This window comes from Ruditapes philippinarum, unplaced genomic scaffold (genome assembly GCF_026571515.1).
Source record: "Ruditapes philippinarum isolate M1 unplaced genomic scaffold, ASM2657151v2 ctg2327_1_1_1_1, whole genome shotgun sequence".
Classification (NCBI taxonomy): Eukaryota; Metazoa; Mollusca; class Bivalvia; order Venerida; family Veneridae; genus Ruditapes; species Ruditapes philippinarum.
In genome coordinates, this window is record NW_026851693.1 from 12963 (window position 1) to 40000 (window position 27038).

At 31.8% G+C, this 27038-nt stretch overlaps 1 protein-coding gene and 1 long non-coding RNA gene across 2 annotated transcripts; both read right to left on the reverse strand.

Annotated features, from left to right (window-relative positions):
• Positions 1-5925: 5925 nt before the first annotated feature.
• Positions 5926-8112, reverse strand: LOC132737024 (uncharacterized). Its single transcript, XR_009626669.1, has 3 exons — positions 7649-8112; positions 7289-7391; positions 5926-6855 (listed from the first exon to the last, which is right to left on the reverse strand). It is a non-coding gene; the product is annotated as an uncharacterized LOC132737024 (long non-coding RNA).
• Positions 8113-12454: 4342 nt separating this feature from the next.
• Positions 12455-19308, reverse strand: LOC132737037 (homeobox protein OTX2-like). Its single transcript, XM_060724271.1, has 3 exons — positions 18631-19308; positions 14787-14992; positions 12455-13161 (listed from the first exon to the last, which is right to left on the reverse strand). Exons 1-3 carry the CDS (start codon positions 19046-19048, stop codon positions 12811-12813), a joined length of 975 nt encoding a protein of 324 aa, XP_060580254.1. The 5' UTR covers positions 19049-19308; the 3' UTR covers positions 12455-12810.
• Between the last annotated feature and the right edge of the window lie 7730 nt (positions 19309-27038).

The window sequence follows — 27038 nt, forward strand, 5'->3', positions numbered from 1 at the left end:
CCATTACTGTCTTAAACCCCACAATATACTGTACCTGAAATAACCCCCACACAATATTGTACCTGAAATAACCCAACACACAATACTGTACATGAATTATCCCCCACACAATACTGTACCTGAAATAACCCCACACACAATACTGTACCTGAAATAACCCCACACACAATACTGTACCTGAAATAACCCCCACACAATATTGTACCTGAAATACCCCCACACAATATTGTACCTGAAATAACCCCCACACAATACTGTACCTGAAATAACCCCCACACAATATTGTACCTGAAATACCCCCACACAATACTGTACATGAATTATCCCCCACACAATACTGTACCTGAAACAACCCCCACACAATATTGTACCTGAAATACCCCCACACAATACTGTACATGAATTATCCCCACACACAATACTGTACATGAAATAACCCCCACACAATACTGTATCTGAAATAAACCCCACACAATATTGTACCTGAAATACCCCCACACAATTACTGTAGCATGAATTATCCCCCACACAATACTGTACCTGAAACAACCCCCACACAATATTGTACCTGAAATACCCCCACACAATACTGTACATGAATTATCCTCACACACAATACTGTACATGAAATAACCCCCACGCAATACTGTATCTGAAATAACCCCCACACAATACTGTACCTGAAATAACCCCACACACAATACTGTACCTGAAATAACCCCCACGCAATACTGTATCTGAAATAACCCCCACACAATACTGTACCTGAAATAACCCGCACATAATACGGTACCTGAAATAACCCCCCCCCCCACACACACACAATACTGTACCTGAAATATAACCCCCACACAATACTGTACCCTAAAATATAAAATGATAATCTAACTAGGATTTATGGCAAAAACTATCACAAGTACATTTTTTACATAATTTACACATACAAATATCTCCGACGCTCACTTAAAATGATAATACGGGGTTAGGCAGTTTAAAATGACAATGAATTATTTTGACAATAAATACCTCAATTTATTATCATTTGTCATATTCACACAATCATTATCTACATCACTAGCTCTGTTGGAAAGAATCTCTCTTCTTGCTTAAAATGCATTACAATGCAGTAAAAACATGCATCTCACTTTCTACTGCACTCTGACACATTGGACAGATCCTACACATAATCTCTGATAACTTCCGGTCTCTAAACGTGCTGGTGCTACACCACATATAAACTTAGCATAAGCGGACTTATATGAACATGGCAGACCATTTACAAAGTTGAGGCTCAGTATTAATATCAAACTTTAAAGACCTGCGAGTACATAGCTTCTTACCACTTTGTCCATTACGACCAACATATGTTTGTATTGTTTCAATAAACTACTGTAACAACATATTCATAGCACAATCTATTACCTTTATATATAAACTAGTTTTTTAACTTGATTAACAATATTGCAGTATTGAACAAACTAATTCTGCTGAAGTAAATATTCAACTATGCTCATATTGTATTACCAAGGCATATAGCGAATGTTTATTTTTTTATAAAAAATAGCCGGTTGTGGTACTTGTAGCAGCAGCAGCAGCAACAACAACAACAACAACAACAACAACACACTACCACCACCACCACCACCACCACCACCAACAACAACAACAACATTTATCTGCATCCGCTCAGTCTGATCAGGATCCATGCCGTTCGCTTACAAACCCTATAACAAGTGGAGAAACTGATAGCGAACAGCATGGATCCTGATCAGACTGCGCGTATGCGCAGGCTGGTCAGGATCCATGCTGGTCGTAAACGCATTATGTTGGTTTTGTCATGACGCGGCTCATAATAATTATTACAATAGTATCCCAAGAGAAAAGTTTACAACCATATCAAGCATGAATTATGAAATATGCTTCGATTGCCTAAAATGACGTGTACATTGTCTTGTACTAAAAACAACTGAACGAGAAAATGCATCGGTACCTTATCTAGAATCTATTAGCACATAAAATAAAAGTGATATAAATATAAATTATATTTAATTGATTCCATTACTTTTTCATAACGTTAACTTAAAAACTGAAAATATATATACATGTAGATGTAGCAGCTATTGATAGTGTTGTATGCCTGCAAAGCGAGTCTCAACAGAATGATAGTGCAAGTTATTCACTTCTTAATTATTTTTAAAGTATATCTAATTGATTGATTTGACATTTGTTATATACATGAATTAAGAATAAAACTTCGAAGTAATATTGATCACATTCGCTGTATAAGATAAGTAAATCACTTATCAACCAAATATCGCTAAATATCCGAAATGAACTCGTCCATCTTTCAATCTGGACAAGACCATTTCTTATTTTTAGGGAACCATTTCAAAATATTTACTGACTGGTTAACATGATCAGGCGACACGGCACGGTTGTGCCAGCTGATCTTGGTCTGCACTGGTCGGATGGCGAGATCCTGCAGCCGCCAGCAGGTTGATCGTACATATCCCACATTTCTACCTTTGCATCTCTTCTTTATTGTATGCTAATGTTTAACTGATAAAGTAAATTTATTCTGAAATTTGATATTAAAGCATGTGTAAAAGCTCTATCATATATTAATATCAACTAATTATATTTCAGTTTATATTAAGTATTAAAATATAATATCCCTGTTCTACATTTAATCATCTAATTATTTAATAAAACCTAATGTTCAAAGATAAATACATGTACATATGAAAGTATTATAAACATCTGCCATTTATAATTTAGTATTCCTATCATGAAATGAGCTCTATCATGAAATGAGCTTCACAAGAATAAAAAGTTTTATAACAATGTTAAAACATTTACAAGTTTGATTTAAAGAAACACTACTGTATGATAAGGGAAATGCTGACAAGGCAAAACTATTTAATGCAGGCATCTTGGAATATTATATATGATATGGTCTGTTATATAAAAGGCAACACTATTAATTGCAGGAATCCTGGAATATCATACATGTATATGCCCTGTTATATTAAAGGAAACACTATGTAATGCAGGAATCCTGGAATATTATATATATGGCCTGTTATATTAAAGGAAACACTATGTAATGTAGGAATCCTGGAATATTATATATATGGCCTGCTATATTAAAGGAAACACTATGTAATGCAGGAATCCTGGAATATTATATATATGGCCTGTTATATTAAAGAAAACACTATGTAATGCAGGAATCGTGGAATATTATATATATGGCCTGTTATATTAAAGGAAACACTATGTAATGCAGGAATCCTGGAATATTATATATATGGCCTATTATATTAAAGAAAACACTATGTAATGCAGGAATCCTGGAATATTATATATATGGCCTGTTATATTAAAGGAAACACTATGTAATGCAGGAATCCTGGAATATTATATATATGGCCTATTATATTAAAGAAAACACTATGTAATGCAGGAATCCTGGAATATTATATATATGGCCTGTTATATTAAAGGAAACACTATGTAATGCAGGAATCCTGGAATATTATATATATGGCCTGTTATATTAAAGGAAACACTATGTAATGCAGGAATCCTTGCATATTATATATATGGCCTGTTATATTAAAGGAAACACTATGTAATGCAGGAATCCTGGAATATTATATATATGCCCTGTTATATAAAACACTATAATTATGTAATACAGGCATTTTAGAATATTATGTATGTCTTGTTATATAAATGTAAAACTCTGTATTAAAGGCATCCTGGAATATTAAATATGCCCTGTTATATAAATGTAAAACTATCTAATGCAGGCATCCTGGAATATTCAATATATGGCCTGTTTTATAAATGTAAAACTATGTAATTCAGTAATTGTGGAATATAACATATATGTCCTGTTGTATAAATGTAAAACTATATAATACAGTCATCCTGGAATATTACATATTTGCCCTGTTATATAAATGTAAAACTATATAATACAGTCATCCTGGAATATTACATATTTGCCCTGTTATATAAATGTAAAACTATATAATACAGTCATCCTGGAATATTACATATTTGCCCTGTTATATAAATGTAAAACTATATAATACAGTTATCCTGGAATATTACATATTTGCCCTGTTATATAAATGTAAAACTATATAATACAGTCATCCTGGAATATTACATATTTGCCCTGTTATATAAATGTAAAACTATGTAATGCCGGCATCCTGGAATATTACAAATATGGCCTGTTATATAAAAGGTAACACTATGTAATACAGGCACCGTGCAGTATTATAACCCAATATGCCCTGTTATATCAAGGCAACACTATGTAATACATGCATCGTGGAATATCATTTAAATGACCTATCATATTAAGGCGACGCTAATAAATTATTAATACAGGATCCTTGAATATATAGGCATCTTAGACAACCTATCATATAAAGGCAATATTGTACTATTTAATGCAGATTTCCTTGAATATCATATTATGATATGATATTAATTACCCATCGTACTATGACAACACTATTTACACGTGCGTTCTTAAATATTATATCTACAAAAATACGTAAAAAGGGTTTCTTATTTGTTTATGTATCTAATTTGTAGACGTAAAATTGCAAATTACTACTACAAAAAGGGCTAGTTTCTCCTTCCCCTCAAGAACAAAACAGAAAGTCGTATTAGCTTAAAATTTCTCGTTAAGAACGCGACTGATTACTGAACTCTAAGTCAGCTGTCATTCTTGATACGCTGCTGTCTTCGAAACTGGTTCACATTTCATTAGTCGCCATATTGTTATTTTGTAAAAACAATATGTTGTCCTCAATGCCAGGTTGTCTTATGGATTATCAGATTTAAAAATTTGAAACTTGTTATTATCGAGTAGGTGATAATTCGCAAATAAATAATTCACTGATATTGTGCCTGACTCTCCAACGACTCTCTTGTACTTCACCAACTTCTGTCACAATAAAACGAATATTATAATATGTAGTGATAGATTAAAACATAAAACAGGCCACAATGGCGAAAGTGAAACAAATAGTATAAATCGATCAAATGTAGAAAATGATAGAATTCGCAAATGAATATACCGACTAATTAACATACGTAAAGTGTCTAATGCAAATCAAAATGAGCTTTTGAATCGTCATCCTTGATAAGTGTGTATACATACATGTACGTTAGAGCCCATAACGAAAATTCGTTATGGAAATAACATTATAAAATAGTGAGACAACACTATACATGTATATGTTTCACTTTCAGCGCGCGGGGTTGGGGGTTTATAGTTTATAGTTTATAATTTTATACAGAATTTATTTAAATTCGATTGTGTAGGAAGCTATAAACTTAAAGCCACACTCTCGAATCCGTTCTTTGAACCAACCAATACCTTGAACCAACGAGTGTAAAGTGTCTTGCTCAAGAAAGCAACGACTTGTCCATGACGCGGTTTGAACTCGTGCAGCTAGAGATCCGGATACTACTTGGCCGACGCGTTAACCACTCGACCATTGCTGCAACGAAAGCGTGTTGATAATGATAGTTTTTGCTTTATGACAAACATTGAAATACTTCGAGCTAAGATTATTTCCTATGATCCTAATACAAACTTCCCGAGTATCTATCGGGCGGGTTAGCTTAGTTGGTGGCGTTGGAATGTGAATCGGGAGACTCGAGTTAGATTCCCAACAGGAAGGTTCTAATGGCTTTCGTTGTGATTGATCCTGAAATCCTTTCTACAGTCATTAGCACTGTACCTCTGCTCTGGCATGTACAGAAATAATACCAATTACTTGAAAAGTGAATGAATTAGTACTGGTAAACTACTTGATCATGACAGTCTGCCCAGGACAGATGAGGTAGGTGGCTGAACAATGCTCTGGTGAATTCAAAGTGGCTTACTACACTGTAAATGTAAATGTTCAAGAATAGAACACATCTTGAACGCCTATTTGCAACAGATATTGAACGCCAAGACGCGTTCCATTTCTTAATACTAGTGTTCAACTTTTGTCTCCAACCGTTCATATACTAACGCCTTATGAACATCTAGGGTTCAAATTTTAACGTTGACGTTAAAATCTTAACACCAAACCATTCCATTATAGAACATGTTATGAACACTCAGGTGTTCTACTTTTAAATGCCAGACGCGTTCAATTACGATGCAACAGATATTGAACGCATAGAACATGTTCAAAATTAGGTATGTTAAAAGTTAGAACACTGATGAACACTTATGTTAACATTTGAACACCTGATAAAACAACAGATATAAGTCATAAAACAAAGAATCATATTGAGATTTTTTAATTATTCTTTAGTTATTCACAATAACAAAATGAATAATGTTATCCAAAATTTCTTATTATTTTCTAACTCTATGCCTGATAAGCAAATGAAGAGATTTTAAGATTAACAATTATGATCAAAATGTAAAAAATTGAATACTGTTTTACAAAGTTCTTTCAGTTATTTGTTTGTACATGAATTTTGCGTTTCATTTCAGACCACAAAAATACGAGTAATCACACAGCAACATAACCTGTCTCTCAATATCCTAGCATTGTTTCACTTATTGTTATTACATGTTGTATTTTTATGTGTTATATTCTTGTGTGCATGAATGCAGTTTTCTTAACATAACACATGAATTAAGAATAATTTCTTAAATTTCTTCGCAAATACAAACTGCTGCGAGAGTATCTAAACAATAATCAATAGTCTATGTCGAAACACCAAAGGACAGTTGCTCCCCTCTGTAGTGTATGTCATCAGTTTGTGCGGGGTGTTTTCATTTGTCTCCAATTTAGCAGGACAATCATATTCTTCACTATCCTGGAAAACATTAATGGAATTTATTAACATGCTGGTGATTTAAAGGCTTATAGTTGCTTCCTATGAGATAAATCATTCTTTACAGTTCAAACTTCTGATATAGAGAATAACAGCCTAAGACTAGTAAGTGGTTGACATACATGTATATTATATATATATTATGTTTAAGCATTATCTAACGATTTATCAGACACCACCTTCAAGTCAGATTATCTTAATACAATTCTGACATCACCAGGGCCATGCACATTCTCACAAAGTCGATTTGAATCCGTAGCTACGACTCTTGTACGACACAATTTATTTGAGACACAATGTCAGGCCATCTTTGTAACAGTTATAGAATATAAAATGATTTGATTAACAATAAAAGCTCATTTGGAAATGTTAGAATTTAAATATTATCAACCTAATATTGTTTAAGGAAACAAACCTCAAAGATCTGTATGCAAGTCTGGAACAGTTTCTGTAGATCTACAGTCTATATAGTTCAAATCTTTCATCACTGCTTGAAACAACACTACTTACTCGCTATCCTATTAAAATATAAAGCAACACAATATATCATACAAAGATCTATACATAATTTCTAAATAATTCATTAATCTTTGCATTTAAATAGGTCTAACCCCGACTACTCAGAAAAAATCTACAATTTCACATAGATCTTCTTCTTTACACGTAAGGAGACACGTTAATAACTACAACAATATGACGACTTAGTTCTTTTCAGAAAAATAAAATAGATCTAATTATGGATAAAAAAGAATGCTAAAGAAGTAAAAGTTAATACCGTTTTCACTTCAATTTTAGTCATTGTTAGTGTAAAGTGTTCAGCTTGCGTTTCGCCAACGCTTACTTGTTGTTGTTGTTGTTGTGGTACTTGAATGACGTCAGAAATTGTCACAAATCTATTTTTAGAAACGTTCTCAATTAGAACATTCGATGAACGCTACTGTTCATATCATGTTCCACTTTAAAATGTTTTAATTATTTAAGCACCATTACTTGTTAAATTGCGTAAATGTAACCCCAACTGACAATATATTGACCAAAAAACTTACCCAAGTTGTCAAAAACTCAAATTCTTTCATGTTGTCTAGTCAGAAGGACTACCATTGAACACTGACGTTCAAATGATAAGTGTTCAACTCGTAAATAGAACTCCTTTTCTGAACACAGGCATTCAAAATATAAACGCGCAATGTTCCAAAATTGAACAAGTGTGAACGCGTCCGGTGTTCTCCTCATTTACAGTGTACCGTGATCCCGAGGATAAAGTTCAAAACCACAAAACATCCCGACATAATGCTATCATCTATATCTTTATCGTAGGGGTTATTTAATTATAAAACTGATATCAAGGTATATCAAGACACAGTGATCGCGTATACTTTAAATCGAATATGTTTAGTTAAATGTTTAGTATATTTACCACATAAAATATCTTAAATGAACGTTTTCATGTTTCCAATCTTGACAAAACCATTAATACAATGGGGCACAAAAAGGCGTCAGACGGAACGGATGTGCAGGGTGATCTTGCGCTGGTCGCCTGGGTAAAATTACTGGCTAACAACAACAACAACAACAACAATAATAATAATCACTAGGCCGGCGCTCACCGACCCTCCATTCATGTTTTGAAGATCTAATATGTAGCCAATATCCAGTATTCTTTATATCAAGATGGGTACATATAATATGTTTTACTTTCTGTATATTTTTAAAAACTTTTCTTAAGAAGTTTATCTTGTTTTATGTCATGCCTTTTCTACTTTTTCATGCTATGTATGAAGCATGCATATATTAGAACCTAGATTATGACTAATGCATTATAAAAAAGTAATTTTGGTTACTTTTTAAACATGGCTAAATGACAATTATACAATTAATAAGATGAAAAATAGTCTTGAATGGTTACAAAATTTGATATGTGCGATATGCATATGTTACGTTGAAATATCATATTAAAGTTTGTATATTCATAACCTAATAAAACACATTTTCTCCTTCCTCATATAGTGATGTAATATATGCATGATTATAGATAAAAATGAACGATTAAAAACATCTGCTGTTTTCCGAATATTGTTTTTGAGAATAGCATTATCTACTGTAAATGCTACTTTATGAGACCTTTTTGATCGTATTTACTTATATCTGTCTGGGCAATAAAGAACTACAAACTTAACTTAGTTTCAGATATATTTTATGTTGTAATAAACATTAGAATATACCGCACAATAAAAAGATAAAGAGGCTACATATTTGGTTCAGTAAGAATTTTGTACTTGAATTTTTGCTTCGTGTGGCCACAGTAAAGACAGCATTCCGCCTATTCACTATTCAACAACTGGTTTTAAATTTCAAAAGAAAAACCGTGATTTTCTTTGTCAATTTTTAGATAATTAAGCATATATAGCATATTTTCTATTAAAAGGCTCAGTTCGATATCACTAAAAGATATAATTTAACTGCCTAATTTTAACGCACATTTCACGTCATGTGTTTTGTAGACTACAGTTTTTTTGTTTCACAAACATTCCATATATAGCACTAGTCTTACATGTATCTCTAATCTAAACTAATTTTCTTAAAAATATTATTCACTTGTAATTTTCTTCCAAATTCAGTAGATTTGTCTATATTTTTTATACGTTTGTCTCTGCTAGCCAATGATCTTTTATTTTAGAAATAATTTCTTCTTTTTTTATTGAATGAAATGAAGCATACACCATACGAACAGAGCGATCAAAGTTTACGTTTAATTAGGATAAAGTCATTATACTTTATATTATTCTTTACATTATTCTGACTGCATATTATTGAAGCTATACATATGACTAAATAAAATCGGAATAAATATTTGTGTAGAAATAATGACTTTGGTTTATTTGTATTTTAATATAAATGCATTTAATATCCAAGAAGTTGTTGATATCTAACCATACTGCGTGTGTTCTGATTTATTCGGACACAACACAACACAGCAACACCATATTGCATGTGTTCAAATTTACTCGGACACAACACAGCTACACCATATTGCATGTGTTCAAATTTACTCGGACACAACACAGCTACACCATATTGCATGTGTTCAGATTTTCGCGGACACAACCCAGCAACACCATACTGCGTGTGTTCAGATTTTCGCGGACACAACCCAGCAACACCATACTGTGTGTGTTCAGATTTTCGCGGACACAACCCAGCAACACCATACTGCATGTGTTCAGATTTACTCGTCCACAGCACAGCACCAGGCACGATACTGCTAGTGTTTAGATTTATTCGGTTACAACACAGCAACACCATACAGCCTGTATTCAGATTTACTAGGACATAACACAGCGACCCAATACTGCTAGTGTTCAGATTTATTCGGACACAACACAATCACACGATACTGCTAGTGTTCAGATTTATTCGGACACAACACAGTCACACGATATTGCTAGTGTTCAGATTTACTTTACTCGGACACAACCCAGCAACACCAAATTGCGTGTGTTCAGATTTTCTCGAACACAACCCAGCAACACCATACTGTGTGTGTTCAGATTTTCTCGAACACAACCCAGCAACACCATACTGTGTGCGTTCAGATTTTCGCGGACACAACCCAGCAACACCATACTGCGTGTGTTCAGATTTTCGCGGACACAACCCAGCAACTCCATACTGTGTGTGTTCAGATTTTCCGCGGACACAACCCAGCAACACCATACTGTGTGCGTTCAGATTTTTTCGCTGACACAACCCAGCAACACCATACTGCGTGTGTTCAGATTTACTCGGACACAACACAGCAACACCATACTGTGTGTGTTCAGATTTAACTCGGACACAACGCAGCAACACCATACTGTGTGTGTTCAGATTTACTCGGACACAACCCAGCAACACCATACTGCGGTGTGTTCAAATTTTCTCGGACACAACCCAGCAACACCATACTGTGTGTGTTCAGATTTTTTCTCGGAACACAACCCAGCAAACACCATACTGTGTGCGTTCAGATTTTCGCGGACACAACCCAGCAACACCATAACTGTGTGCGTTCAGATTTTTTCGGACACAACCCAGCAACACCATACTGCTAGTGTTCAGATTTACACAGACACAACACAGCACCATGCACGATACTTCTAGTGTTAAGATTTACTCGGACACAACACAGCACCCTGCACGATACTGCTAGTGTTCAGATTTACACAGACATAACACAACACCATGCACGATACTTCTAGTGTTCAGATTTACTCTCGGACACAACAAAGCACCATGCACGATACTTCTAGTGTTAAGATTTACTCGGACACAACACAGCACCCTCACACGATACTGCTAGTGTTCAGATTTTACACAGACATAACACAACACCATGCACGATACTTCTAGTGTTAAGATTTACTCGGACACAACACAGCACTATGTACGATATATATCTAGTGTTAAGATTTACTCGGACACAACACAGCACTATGTACGATATATCTAGTGTTAAGATTTACTCTCGGACACAACACAGCACCATGCACGATACTTCTAGTATTAAGATTTACTCGGACACAACACAACACAATGCACGATACTTCTAGTGTTAAGATTTACTCGGACACAACACAGCACCATGCACGATACTTCTAGTATTAAGATTTACTCGGACACAACACAACACAATGCACGATACTTCTAGTGTTAAGATTTACTCGGACACAACACAGCACTATGTACGATACTGCTAATTTAATGTACTAGCTGACTTTTGAAAGTATTTAGAAAAGTCCGTTATGTGCAAAATCGGTTTGTTGGATCTATATTGGTTTTGTTGGGTGAACATATACACACATACACAATCGAATATTTACTGAAATTTCATGCCAATGGTTATAAATACTAGAATGTCTCTGCGGACACCATTAATGCTCATATAAGCTATTAATCCTTGATGAAGTATCTAGTTATGAATGAGGTATGTACTTTATATTTATTTTTCATCAATAATTGAACGAGCAAAAAAGCATGAAGCTGTGACATATTCATTATTATTTATAACAGAATTACCATCTGTTACAAGGGATGAGACTTTAAGCAGGTAAACTTCAATATTCATTATTCTGCTAACACGAATCAATCCATTTCAATACAAGTCAAATGATGTATAAAATGATCAAATCTTCATGTAGAATACAGTAATAAGTTAATAACTAATATATGGTTTTAAAGATACGAGCCATACGCTCTTTGATTGTATTATCTCTTTTTCCACAATCGGGGCACTGTCGGTAAAATAACGTGCTACTACAAGGAAGTTCGCAACGTGAACTCCTGCTACACGTACAACGTGTTATAAGTCAAAATATAGTATATTATAAACGAATAGGCATTTTTTAGGGATTATGACTGGAAACATGGGTTCATAGTACTAGAATCTCAGGACTACTAATAACGCCTTGTAGAAACACTGCATTTATATAGTCGATTCTTTGGGGGAGAGGTGGACCGGGGAAATAGAATTTTTATGGTTTACATTGTTTTCAACAACAAAATGTTAATGCAAATAATACATGATATATATAAGACACAAACATTGTTTCTTGAATTTATTTTAATGAGTATTATGCAATTATCCACGGTTAGTCAGACCTCTCAATGAAACAATAATATAAAGAAAACATTACACATTCGCAACCCACAAATTCTATATTATATACTCTTATATACATATCACAAACCGCCGACTGAATGTTATTAAAGAAACGGGGTTTCCACCTCGACTTCGCCTTATTATGGAGTCTTGCATGAAGTCTACGTCTGACACAGCACTTTGAACAACTTCCGCCTGACGCTCCAACCGACACATTTAATCATTGAATGCCAAGAAACCCTACTGCTTAATAATCTTATGGCCAAATAAATAAAATATCAACAGATTTCACTGAGGTATCATGACGAACCCTCCCTTGACCGATCATGCGGAAGTTCTTGTTCATCACCGGAAACGGTGTTATAGGTAATATTTACTGGACTAGATGGACATGAAACATCGCTTTCACAAAAACTGTCATTTCTGTTATCTTTAGAGGAATAAGAAAGTTCTGATGCGGCTCCTAGTTCATTATCAGACACAGATTCTTTGTCGTCACACACGTCAACGCATACGCGTTCAGAAGAGTCTTTAACAGACGATTCAGATGTCGTCTGCTGGGTCTTCCTTTTTATATCATCAGAACGCCTAGCTGCCTCTTCCTCGCGTTTTGTTTTGCGCCACTTTGCTCGTCTGTTTTTAAACCAGACCTGAAATGTAAGACACTTTTGATCAATATATTCCCACTAATTTGATAGAATACGATGGAAAGTAAATGAGATATACAGATGAAGGCAACAGCTTTTATCTTAATTTATGATAATAGATACTATCTGAAACGCATCAGAATTGAAAATGACTATTTTTTTCCAGGTAACAAAATAGCATATCGTTTAAAGTGATAAATAAATATGTATTGGTTTTATTAAGTTTCAAACTTGCAGATAAACGAAAATCCAAACACATGTTCTTTTATTTTCATTTTAATATCTTTTTAAAAATGATCACGGGTGACAGACCGCTAATTTTGCAGAAAGTCATTATGTGAGTCAGAATGCGAATTATGTGTGAGATAAACTCTCAATAAATAAGTAAACCCTTTGAAAAGGGCAATAAAACTAAAGTATCATCCTTTTAATTCACACCGTATGGATTTAAAATTGTTAGGATATTAAGTAATACGTGAAACTGCCACGATGATTGTTTATACACATGATTAGCTGTACATTAAACCACAAAAGTATCATTCTTAAGGTAAAAGATGTAGAGGCAAGATAAACCCTTGACTAACCCCAGTAGAGCTGTTAAAATCGTCACTTAACTGCAATTTTCATCATATTGACTCACGGTAAAAGCACGAAAAGTTGAAAAATGCTTTATACTATCATCAATAAAATATTATATGGGTAATTTAAAAGTGAAAATTTTATGTTTATTTGGAATAATTGTAATTGCCCGTATAGAAAATCTGATAATCATCTAATAGATCTCTTGAAATTAAATGACAGGAGTTTGTAAACAGCTGGGTTCGGATACAGACGACATATTGTTGAGCGGTGAAATTTTCATTATAATTAATATGATTTCAGTAAAGAAGCAATGTCACAAAGTAACTGGATAAATATCCTACAGAAAAAACATAATATCATTTTAAACGCCAATTAATAAAGCAATATTAAACGTGTTCAAAGTATAAACTTCACAGCACACAACAGTCGTTTGGCTGTAGATTAGATTTAAAATATGATTTCATTTATATTCAAATTAGTACCCGTAAAGTGATCATGAAAATATCTTCCGGATCAATATATGTATTTTGTGTTGACTTTAACTTAATATATATTTGATTTATATTGCAGATGTTGTTTTTTTTATTATTATTATTTGTTTTGTTTTATTATTATTTTTTTTCATTTATTTATTTTGCATTGAATATTAAAATAAATAATTTAAAATGTACATATATGGCATTGGTTGCTTCTGTATTTTAATGAAAAGACCCCGTAGATACTTATGTCGATTTATCTATGTGCTATTAAAATCTTTATCTTCCATTCTTTGTTTTAATTAACAGTTCATTATTTTTGAGATTGTATGATTATATTTAATACCAATTTCTTTTAAAAAAGTGTCCTGTATATTTGTTTAAATGTTTCACACATGTTGTTTTATCATGAAATGACTTCTGATTTACAGCCTTATTTTCGTCCCGCTTATTCACTTTCAAATATATGTTTTAGCTGAATGAAAATTCGCATTCTCCTCACAAATTTAACACAGATATATGTTAAGTAAAATATAAAAAATAAATAAAGTAAATGATATGTTTTCTTACCTCAACCCTCTCTTCCTTCAGGTCAACTTTCATGGCAAGTTCCTCGCGGAGTAACACGTCAGGGTAGTGTGTTTTGTTGAAGGTATTTTCTAATTCTTCCAGTTGTTCCTCTGTGAATATAGTCCTGTGACGACGCTTTCGTTTTTGACCAGCTCGCATTAGATCCATTGGATTCAAAAAGCTTTGAAGTGGATGATATGCCGCGGCTGAAAAGAGAAAGGGTATAAATCCATCATTTATTTTCATCTAAAAATATTTTGTAATGTTCCCGTCACATTTTTACTACATTTTATTTTCATTTTACAATTTCAGAACAAACTTATTAATGATAAATTCAAGATTATTATTATAATAAATTTGATGTGATTTATCGTTTAACTTATTTTTAACAAAGTAATAGGCTAGTTGTAAATATCTTTAGTACGATTTTTTTTTGTTTTATATTTTTTTGTATGTTATCTTATTTTAAGTTAAATATAAAGAATTTTTAAAGACTCTTTTATGTTCTTCGCTAGACACATTTTCATTTAATTTCATCACCTATCAACGACAAATATAAACGACATATTTATTCAAAGACGGACATGTTTGTCTGTTCTCGGGTCCTCATTCATTTGAGTTGGCTCAGAATAAATAATGCTTAAACACTTCTTAGTTTTCTAACAGGGATTAAAACACCTTTGCAAGGGGGATTTTACACGTGTTTAGTATATCAAACAAAACCGCCGACTTTTAGAATGTTAAGCTGAACCAACAAAATACAATTCGTTTAGGAAATAAATTCTTACTTGAATTAAAAACTCTATTTGTATATTGAAATAAAAGTAAATGTCTCTGTCTTTACTTTTCAGGCGTTAGAATAGGTTAATTGGATATGGGGGATTATCGCATTAATCTATGAAAGCATCAAAGTGCTGCCGGCGGATGATGTTGTTTATGCTGTTGTTAATTTTGATAGGATTTACGCGTTTTCTGAAGATCATGTATGTTGTTTTCATAACTAATATATTAAACAAATTGGATTAATTTAAGTAATAAAGAATATTGCATTATTGAAGAATGCTTTCTGTACAGAAGGCGCGACGCGATACTTTATTGCATTTTTATCTTAACAGATTTAATTAATTCTTATCATTTTATTACTTTGAATTCAATAATGTGGGTGACAAAATTAAAACAAATATGGCTTTATTTTGCTGGCGCGTCTGATTAAAATTTTATAATAATTCAACGGGAATTTATCATTATATCTAAACAAAATAAATTTTCAAATTTATCACCATAAAATGAAAAATTATCCGCGTAAATGCTAAATAATTAAAACCATTTTCAGGATTTCAGCTTTAATGAATTCAAAAGTTGTGAGCAGACGATAAATAATTAAAATATTTACGTTTTGTTTTGTTCATTTATTATCAGTGATAATGTAATTATATTACAGATATTTCCTCGCTTAGTATCATTGAACTGTATGGTAGAATAAACTTATAGATGTAAAACTGAAACTATTTCAAACAATTATTTTTTCCCATCAAGCCGATGAGAATATATTGATATTTACAAGATTATATCTTCTAAAACAATTACTTTTTATTTCTTTAAAACAATAAAATTGTTTATTTTCTTACATAGAACTCGTCCCACACCAGTCCGTCACTTTTTATATATTACCTCTAGATTTTACTTCAATGTTTTAGTAATTTAGTCTTATTTAGATATTCAAAGATGTAGAGTTTTAATCCTTTTGTTGTGGTAATATATATGCTAGTTTATTATAGACTTGTAAAAATTTACTGGCATGAAATACGAGGACGGAGTTTGTGAACTGTCAACGAGTCCAGCTTATCGGCTGCCACGATCTTCCAGTCTCCCCCCTTTAAAAAGTTTACTTTAGTACAAAATACTTTAACAATTAAAATTAATTCGCATCTTAAGATAGTATTTTATATCAAAGACAGAAAGCATACCATCTCTTTTAACATCTATTTTAACCACTGACCAACAAGAAAACGTGAGAGAATATGTGTTTAAGTTACATCTTCGAAATAAAGTAAAAAGATATACATTTAAATACAGTATGAGACATAAAATTACAATATTTAGCAACCCATACTCAGAGAGATAAATTTGATAAGTTATTTTAATTAATATATAGCTGCGAAGTAAAAATCAATTTACTACTTCTAAAAGCCCCCCCTTTTAACATTGTTATTTACAAATCAAATAATGTAAAGTATGTAATCTAAACATGGTGCTGAAGGGGACAGTTTTATATCCTTGAAAATTGAAACATCAACGTGTATGCTTCAAAGTCACTATTTTGACGATTTAATCTAAATTCGATTTGTTTCGGGAGTTGCTAGGGGCTCGCGTGCATATTTGGTCTAATTATCATCGTGAAATCACATGTTCAAAGCATTTGCCGTGACATTTACTTACATGTCTTAAACATCTAATCTTAACTTTTTGCGGGAAATGTTGAAAGAATATTTTCAAAATATTTACAAAAGCATATGATGGACAATTTATCATTGAAAAATCTTTTATCAGATTTTGTAAGACATCAGTTAGGAATGGGGATATTTTCGAAAAGAATTGAGCGAAAAGAAATTATGATATTCTGTATGTACGATTCCGATTATGCTTAAGATGATAAATGAATAGCTAGTTTATTTTGCAGACGACAAACTGTTTATAATGCAATTCTAAAAGATTGTCAACATCCTCTCGTCCTTCTTTTGAATAGTAATAAACATATAAGAAGTTTATTATTAATCTTAGATTAATCTTAAACGCATTCATCTTTTTATTACTAAAATATTTACCGTAAAGTTGGAACGCGTCAATCAATTTTTTAACTAAATAATGAAGAATTAATGTTGTGTATATGTGTTGTTTTTTTTTTCGTTCTATGAAACAGAAATATAATTATTATTCTGATTATAATACAAGATGTTACCTTAAAATTTATCTGACGTTTAACACAGATTTTAGTCCTGAACATAACTAATATTTCACTTTAATTTTGTCAGTAATGTATGAAATAAATAATGCAGTCAAAACATAATATTTAAGCCAAAACATAATATTTTGGTAATTATATTGACAAAATTAAATTTCACAATTGATAATATGGAAATATAAAAAACCGTAGAATATTAACAAATCATTATGTGTTCTTAAAAAACAATAGCTGGACAATATCTTATTCCCTATAAGTATTCTTTTTTTACGACAAAAATGTACTAAAATACATGTTCCTAAAGTTAAAGATTATATTATCAATATACCGGAGCGCTATTGATGGCGATGGACATTGCTTAGACCATTTTGAAAATAAAATGTTGATAATTATAACAATATTTAACAACATTTATTTATAATTGAACAAAATGTAACATTATTATCTCTCTTATATAATTTTGTTGATAATGATCAGGGAAATCATGTTGATATGACGATTTTCACTCGTAATAAATATGTTTTATTATTTTATATATTAATTATATTCTATATGGTATTATATAAGGTAGTAAAGAACATGAAATGTATAACCGACATCAGAACGAAATTTTTTTTTTATTTTCACCTTTTCTATTTACTTATTATAATTATACCGATTCAATATTCGTAAATAACTTCAATTTTTGCATATTTCAGTTTAAACCATTCATTTTTTTTTAAATTTTGAATAAGCATTAACTTATAAACTAAAAATGATGCCTTTGAATATCTTAAAGAAGAAAAAAAAACAACAGCGAAAAAAAACCCGAATATTAAAATCGCATAGAAAGAAAAGCATGTTACTAACTTCATTGTGAAATAAAAGTAAAAAAATACTTACCAAACATTTCTGGAGCAAGATGCGGCATTGGAGGATACGGGTACGGATATGTTGGTGTTGGTCTATGCGCTAGAAGAGGACGGTTCTGTGAGAGTATGTTATCAATGGAGAACAAAGATGATCCTGAAGTTGACGGAGGACTTCCGGCCAGTAGTGGAGATGTTGGCATAGCTTTTATACTTTCCGGACTCCCGGGTAGTGACTTTAGCTGCTCCTGATTACACAAATTTTTCAGCTGCTGCTCCGCGCTACATAATGTCTTTAATTGTTCATGATTATACAAAGCTTTCAACTGTTCTTGTCCATAAGCTGCCTTAAGATGCTCACTGCCATAAAGTAATTTAAGCTGCTCAGAATTGTAGAAATTCTTAAGTTGTTCCGGTGTGTAGTAAAAACTAAGAGGTAAATGGTGCATCATTGTTCCTCGTTTACTTTTCGCACTCTTGTTAGAAAATACAAGAAAAAAATCCAGTCATACACTTGTATTTTACTGAATGTAACAAATTGATGTTACCAAACACGTTCACTATATAGAAAATAAAGTACAAATTAAAGCAATCCTTTCGGTATGGTAGAAAACAAGGTTTTAATCCAGCCTATCCGAATTTTCCGATTTAATTCAACTAAATGGGACAAGTATCCGCCCTATCTTAATAATTACATATAATCTGTCGATATTAGATAGAAAGTGTAAAGAAAATGAAACAGTAATCCATGTTTTGTCCATAAATGGACTCGATAGGCAGAGCGCTGGGCCAATGGAAAATACGCTATGCAAATTTGGTGTTATAGCTCCGCCCATTGTCAGCGAACCGTGCTAGAATAGACTACCACGAGTGCTTTACTGGAAAAAATATGTTGAACATTTTTAGTTTCTGCCTAAAGCGAAAAATACTTTTATTCTATAAAGAGTTATCTGATTTTGTATATTATTTCTATTATTTGATATTGTTTTGATAATAGAATATGTCAAAAGTTAGAATTACATACTAATTCATTTTATTTATTGGCATTTTCAAATTGATGAGTTATAATAAATTGTACACTTCAACAAAGTATGAAGAAAGTGTTGTATTATTACTTTAAGAAACAAAAGTTATTTCCCGAGGGGTGTTGGAGTTAGATTTGGGATGTATGTAAAATATTTAAACGCGTTTAGGATCTAACTTTTATTGCCCATTTAAATATTTGTTACAATCAATTTCACATTGCAAAATATGTTTAATGTTGTCTCGCTTTTGAGATTAATATCGCATCAACAAGAATCTTTTTGTACAACAAGACTTAATTGCAGCGCGGTTCAAAAAATAATTTACAGAAGTTACAAAGCACCCGATGTCACGTTGTCGGTAATTGAAGTTGTAAATAAACTATATTGCAATTAAGCATCTAAGATTCAAACAATAAAATGTATTTATCTGAAAAGATCTATCAATGAATTTCAAGGGAATTTCTACCGTTTTATATAACTGCAGATTCAGAAAAAAGGGATTTATGTAAAATCTGTTTTGTTTGAAGCTCTGTCAATCACAGAACAGTAAATGATCCGACTGATGGATATATTTTTAAAGATAATTAATTCTCCAAGGAAACGGAAATCTTTTACGTAAACAAACTATAAAATACATTAACATTTGTAGAAATAAAAATGTTCAGATAATAAACAAAAGCAGAATCATTTTAGACGGAGTATTAAATTGACCGAGGGAATAAATAAATGTTGGTATATAAATTTATCTGTTTCAGTTTTTAAAATACTCTGACAAGCTATTTGAGGCGTGTTGTTTTATCGATGTTGTGAATAATAAACAGAAAATACTAGCACTGCGGTAGTGCTTATGTTTATTTAATCAGAAAAAAATGTAATAAGAATTAAAAAAAATTGTTCCAGCTTTCCGCCTCATAAAAAGACTTAGTCATAAATAATAAAATACTTGCATATTTTCCTGTTTATAAAATACAGGTGAAATATCAGACCATTATATTTTTTTTTTCAAATTTAAATCAAATATATTTATTTTTTCTCTCATTTATGTATTAATATACTGTAGCTGCCCATTTGTGGTCATAATGTACTTATAAATTTAAAATTAAGCGAAAAACTGTGTTTTCTAAAATTATATTTTCTTAATCTTTCATTTTTATCCCTTAATAATAATGATCACGTATCAATTAATTCATTCAACTAATAAAATATTTGTAAAGTTAACACAATCTCCGTGGAAATTTGCCTGCTATAGAGGCATTAATTGTACAACAATAAATACAGCAAAGAACGGAGCCTAGAAATAAATAATCCCCGTAATGCGGGAGACGTCTTTATCCAATTAATAATGATTAAAAACATTTATGTTTAAAATCCAAAGATTCCATTAAGGTATTACGGATTTACACAGATTTTTATAAGATCAGAGGATCCCGCTAATGGTGTTGTTTACATTTTGTATTGTATATTCTTTATTCCAGATTGGTCAAATCAAAACATACCCTAAAATAATCCTTCTTTCAGGAAAAAGGAAAACAAATGAACAAGGGGCTTGTAAAAATACGGATATTTTTTTATAATTGTTAATATAAAGTATTTGGGATAATATTTAATCGTTTATTTCAGCCGGTTAAATTACCAAAATCATGCAAGATTTAAACAGATTTTTTATATCATGAAATATTTTGATACATTATGTCAACATTACGCTGCAGATCTTACATTATGTATTTTACATATATTGTCACACAGATTTCAACAGGTCAGAGAATAACTTGAGTTTATATTTGTGAAACACATGATAAATGTTTCTCGGCACTAGTTTATTCCATTGAAGTTGCGTGTGTGAATCCGAGTTGACGGGTTTATATTTCTCGGTCAAAACAGTTTTCATCATATTCATCACAGATGTATAAGAAATAATAAAGGAAATAACAGCAACTAAAAAAATCCACAAAAAACAACAACACCACCACCACCACAACAACAACAACAACAACCCCCCAAAAAAACAACAACAACCACAATAGCTGCTTCTGTAATTTTGTTTGCTAATATTTATATGATATTAGATTTATTATCATTTTCTTTTCTACTTATAGTATCTAGTGTGCTGATATTTTGTGAAGAAAATTCGAAAATTTATTAAGAAATGTACATTGAACACAGATGTTTGAGTTTACTGAATTGTGACAGCGACATTTTTATCTCGTTTTTGAGGTTTCATCCGTGTTAAAACTATGAATCAACAGAAAAAAAACAACATTCTTTTAAAGACATAGAAATGCTTCTTAAAAAAGCGGAAAAAGGAAAAAATAAAAGAAAATAACGCGTTATTATTTAGCGACCAAGTTTCATTCGAGCATCTTCACAGAACCATCACTTTAAGAAAACAAGTACAAAACAATAATATAAATTGTGAAAATATATAGAAGAGGTAAAGTACATGTACTAGAATCTGCTACACAAATTTCTGTAGTTACGTATCCGTTTTGCGAATGTTTTAAGTACATGTATATACGAGTATCAGCGCGGTAATGAACTCTGTCTGATAATATCGTAGTCTCATACAGAACTTATAAACTATTCTGATCTTAATGCTGCTAAATAATGAAAATAATATGAGCCGTGTCATGACAAAACCAACATAGTGCGTTTGCGACCAGCATGGATCCAGACCAGATCCGCGCAGTCTGATCAGGATCTATCAGTTTCTCTACTTGTAATAGGGTTGGTAAGCGAACAGCATGGATCCTGATCAGACTGCGCGGATGCGCAGGCTGGTCTTGATCCATGCTGGTCGCAAACGCACTATGTTGGTCACCTTGCTAATTTTATATAATGGACTCGTCTTGTTTTGAGTTTAGAACTATCCATTGTTTGATATTAGAGATTCTGGTAATTAAATCAAATGTTAAATTTTAGCAGACGACAATATCGTATCTGATCAGACAGCATGGATGTACAAACTGGTGAATTCAAGAACTTGAAATCGCGAATTAACGAATTTAGTATGTTAAAGAAACTCTACTCATGTCCAAAAGCATAAAACCATAAAGTTTGAAATTCTTTCAAAGATCAGCTGGGACATTTTCAACAGAAATATATGCAAAACCAGTTAAGAAATATACTCAGAAACAAATTGAAAATCGCATTTTTGTGCTATTTTCAGCCTGATTTGAGTAAAAAGCGTTGCAACGTTTTTAAATTTTGGTCACTTTTCTCAATTAGAATGAAATATCTGGAAAAACGGAATGAGCGAATGATATAAAATTATGCACACAAATTATTGGTCAAGATCTACATCAAATCGAAAAAAAATTCCAGTCCTGTCATATCAAAAATCCTCAGTGAAGTTCCTTTAAAACAATTAATTTTTTAAGTTAAAACAGTGAATTTTTGGAGTTGAAATCGAGAATCAAAGAAATTGAAATGACCATCTCTTGTACTATACAAGTGCTGTAGAAAGGTCATTATCACCGTTAGTGTATTCTCTCGCGTACCTTAAACATTTGAGCCGCGTCACGACAAAAACCAACATAATGTGTTTGCGACCAGCATGGATCCAGACCAGCCTGCGCATCCGCGCAATCTGATCAGGATCCATGCTGTTCGCTTACAGACCCTATAACAAGTAAAGAAACTGATAGCGAACAGCATGGATCCTGATCAGACTGCGCGGATGCGCAGGCTGGTCTGGATCCATGCTGGTCGCAAACCCATTATGTTGGTTTTGTCATGACGCGGCTCATTTATAAGTCTAGCATTAATAAGTGATGCTTGGAACATTTAAGTCATGTATACCAACATTTACATGTGTATAAGTCATGTATTAATTAACATTAAAACATATATTAAGTATGTTTATTAACACTCATATGTTGAAAATTATGTATAAAGTTAAAGAAACTCAGTCAACTAACCAGTCTTATGGAAACTGTATACTACTTTTGATCTCTAAATTAAAAACATATATAGTAAAATAATTACAATTCAGACCTAAACACATTAGACATGTTTTAGATGCTATGTTATTTTATAGCGTTTCTTTTTACTAACGTTTATCATTCATGTAACTAACTAGTCTAATTTACCATGCATGTATAATGCTAAGTTGAAATTAACAGTTTCTTACTTTTTTTTAAATATTTTTTTTTAAATATTTCTCTCCACCTTAAAATCTGTACCCCTACTGGTCTGTCAAATATGAAAAAAATCATAATTTACCTTTATATAAAATGGTTAACGTGTAAATCTGTTTACATTTGAATAAATGCATGTTTGCACATTCATCTTTTTTTAATTTTATTTACATATTTGCATAATTTTGTTATTTACTAGAACAGGACTTTTCTTATTTTAGTTAGTTTATTCAGAGACATAGATAACACTATGTCTCTGGTTTATTACAAAATGCTTTGACTATTAAAGAGTTAGAACTTCAATCTTAAATAATGTTCAATGATAGAATGTAATTTTGGTATTGAGTTTTCTTTTAAAATATGTTCATCTTCAGTTAACTGAGGCTTAATAACAATCAATTTAGTTTCATTACAATTAATGATTACTTTATATTATTGATTTCTTTATATTGATTGCAATGAAATGTACATGTTACTTGAAAATTATTTTGTATATTTTGTACTATGTACAAATCAAAAATAAAAAGTTCTGTTCTGTTCTTATTTTAATGCACTGGTGTATTAACTACGTATACAATGTCAAGACAGACGACAAATTCTTGAACTCGAGGGACAAATTAACGCTGAATGGTATCAATGTACTTGCAGCGATAAGAAGTGCCTGTTAAATGTACTAATCGTGTACATAAAATTATAAAACTTAATCAAAGGAAAGTCAATGATGTAGCAGAACTAGCAGATGTTTTTCAATATTTTCATAAACATTGGGATCAAGTACGGTTTGGTATCAATATTATCCTGCCATGTCCCTGGACAACCCAAACTGACGCTCCCAAATCTGTCTTGCTGAGAAAATATTGTTCTATTTAGCCGGATTTAATCCACTTAAAACCAAAAATATCATTGATGCGTTATTATCTTTGCTGCCTCGTTTTCAACAACTTCTTAGTTAAGTTCAATCTTATCATATGACAATATCTGAAGAAACTAGACCAAAAGATAAGTCGATTTTGTTTCGAAAAAATATAATCTTGAATCTTTATCCGTCCGGAAATTAAACCAACAAGTTCTTAATCTGAGGGATTTAACAAAAAGCGAGTGTATAGGAATCCATTAAGTTTTCATTATTTTTCTATTTGGTACAAAACTGTAAAGTAAACTTTAGTGAGAGTATATTTATCTTGAATGTGAGAGAAAGCGAATAATGGTTGGGTCAGCAAACAAAAGCCGCGGACGTAGTTTAAACTTACCTTATTTAATTGTTGTAAAGAATAAAAGTTTATTTTTCGGCTTAAGATCATTATTGAGTGTTTATTTGGTATTAGGGGAGTTAGTGAAAAATCCGCACAGATCTATAGCGTATTATACCCGGTGTTAGCTGAGAGTGAAGAAAATGTACACATCATCTTTGACAAAAAAATGTCAAGATTGCAGTAATCAGTTACGACACTTTAACATTTTTTGTTCTTTATTTGACAATTATATTATTGAACTCTACAATAAACATACAAACACACGTCATCATGCACGTGCGACATTACCATGTGCAATCATTGACTTAATCTTGCAATTTAAACGTCTTCTCGGATGATTTGGAAATGTGTTTTGCAAAAATGTTTACAAAGCTTTTTTTATGTAAAGTTTGATTATGTACTATATTTTCTTTTTACATCCCTAGATTTTCTGTTTTCAGTTAGCCGAATTTATACATTAAACCACAAATAACGTTTTCACTACTAGAAACGAGGAAACCCTAAAAAACCTTTCCACTGAGATGTACGATATATACCACTTCTCTCACTATATTTAGTGAAAACTTGTACAACTCTGATATCATGAAACATTTGAATTTATATATAAGTTAATTACCTTTCAAATTAACGTGAAATAGATTTTAAAGTCTCTTATCAACTTAAGCACATCATTGATATCTATAATTTACAAAAAAAACAACAACAAAAAACAAAAACAAAAAACCAAAAAACAAAAAACCAACGTAAAAACGTAAATCTTTTACAGATTTTACAAATCAATCAATTTTATATAATAATCTGCATGTGAATAAAAATACGAGCATGACACGATGGAATCAAATGGAAGATCCATTCATTACCAGCGAAAATAAGCACGTTTAAATGAAAAAAACAAAAAAAAAAACAAAACAACAACTGTTTTTCACATGGATGTTAAAAGGATTTGAAAGTTGAAGATCTTTCAGTTAAACTGAGCCCTCTAAAGTTTAGCTAGATTAGAAATCAATGTTTAATGTTAATTTGTCTTTAGTGTAACATCTAAATAAAACAATATATACTTTTGTCTCCAATTTCATTTCAAACATAAAACAATAGTGAGATAACAAGAAGCCTCGGAGGGAGTTCGTTAATGACTTGACAACTTTCATATAAGCTATTTAAAGTGTTTATCTTTCGTTGTTAAGTGGTAAAACTCTTGTTGAAAACCTTAAAAACAAAGTTTCAATTAGTAGATGATAAGTTTAAAATTGTTGCCATCATGCAATGGGTTTTAATACATTTAGATATACATCGTGTGTCTATGTGATGTTTTTAGGTCGAAAAGAAAAGCATGACTAAGTTGTAAATAATTTAACTTTTTAAATATTTTATTTACCTCTTTCAACTGTGTAATTGATTGGCATACATTATTTTAATATGGATCTGCCAATTTTTGGTGTGAGATATAAATGGTATTTGTTAATTTTCAGTGGATATGGAATATATCTCACTAAGAAGAGAAAAGTATTTTAAAACATACTTTCTAGAGCACAAAGGTAGGGTGAAATATTTATATAAAATTTCACTCCGAAGCGAAATATATCTTATAATTATGATATTATGAAAACATGTATGAAAGGAATGTTCTAGTAAAAGGGAAACATTAACTAGTTCTAATTAACTTGTGAACCAACACTGTAAAACGGGAAATATTGCAAGCTCGGTTTGATTTAGCCTGTTCATGGACGAAAGTAATTAACCTTAAATCCTTTGAAAAAAGCAGTGATTAGTCTTTAAGTTAGCCAGCAATATAGAGCCAGGCCAGCCTGCACATTGGCGAAGTTTTGGCCGACCAACTTGATATCTCCCAAATTGATAACAATTTTAAAATGGACGCTGAACAAGTTCATTAAAGAAATTCACCAGGTTAAGGTATAATGCAACTGCTATTTAGCATAGTGCAACAGTCATACATGCCAATGATGTAATTCTGAATTTACTTGTAGTTACATATGCACACGTGGTATACAAAACGTTCGTTTGTCCGTC

Excerpts from the sequence above, each read along its gene's own strand:
- LOC132737037 (XM_060724271.1), bottom strand. The coding sequence starts at position 19,048 with ATGATGCACCATTTACCTCTTAGTTTTTACTACACACCGGAACAACTT. Across the intron at positions 14,993-18,630 it reads TCTTGCTCCAGAAATGTTTG|CCGCGGCATATCATCCACTT; the intron begins GTAAGTATTTTT and ends TTCTCTTTTCAG. Across the intron at positions 13,162-14,786 it reads TGAAGGAAGAGAGGGTTGAG|GTCTGGTTTAAAAACAGACG; the intron begins GTAAGAAAACAT and ends CTTACATTTCAG.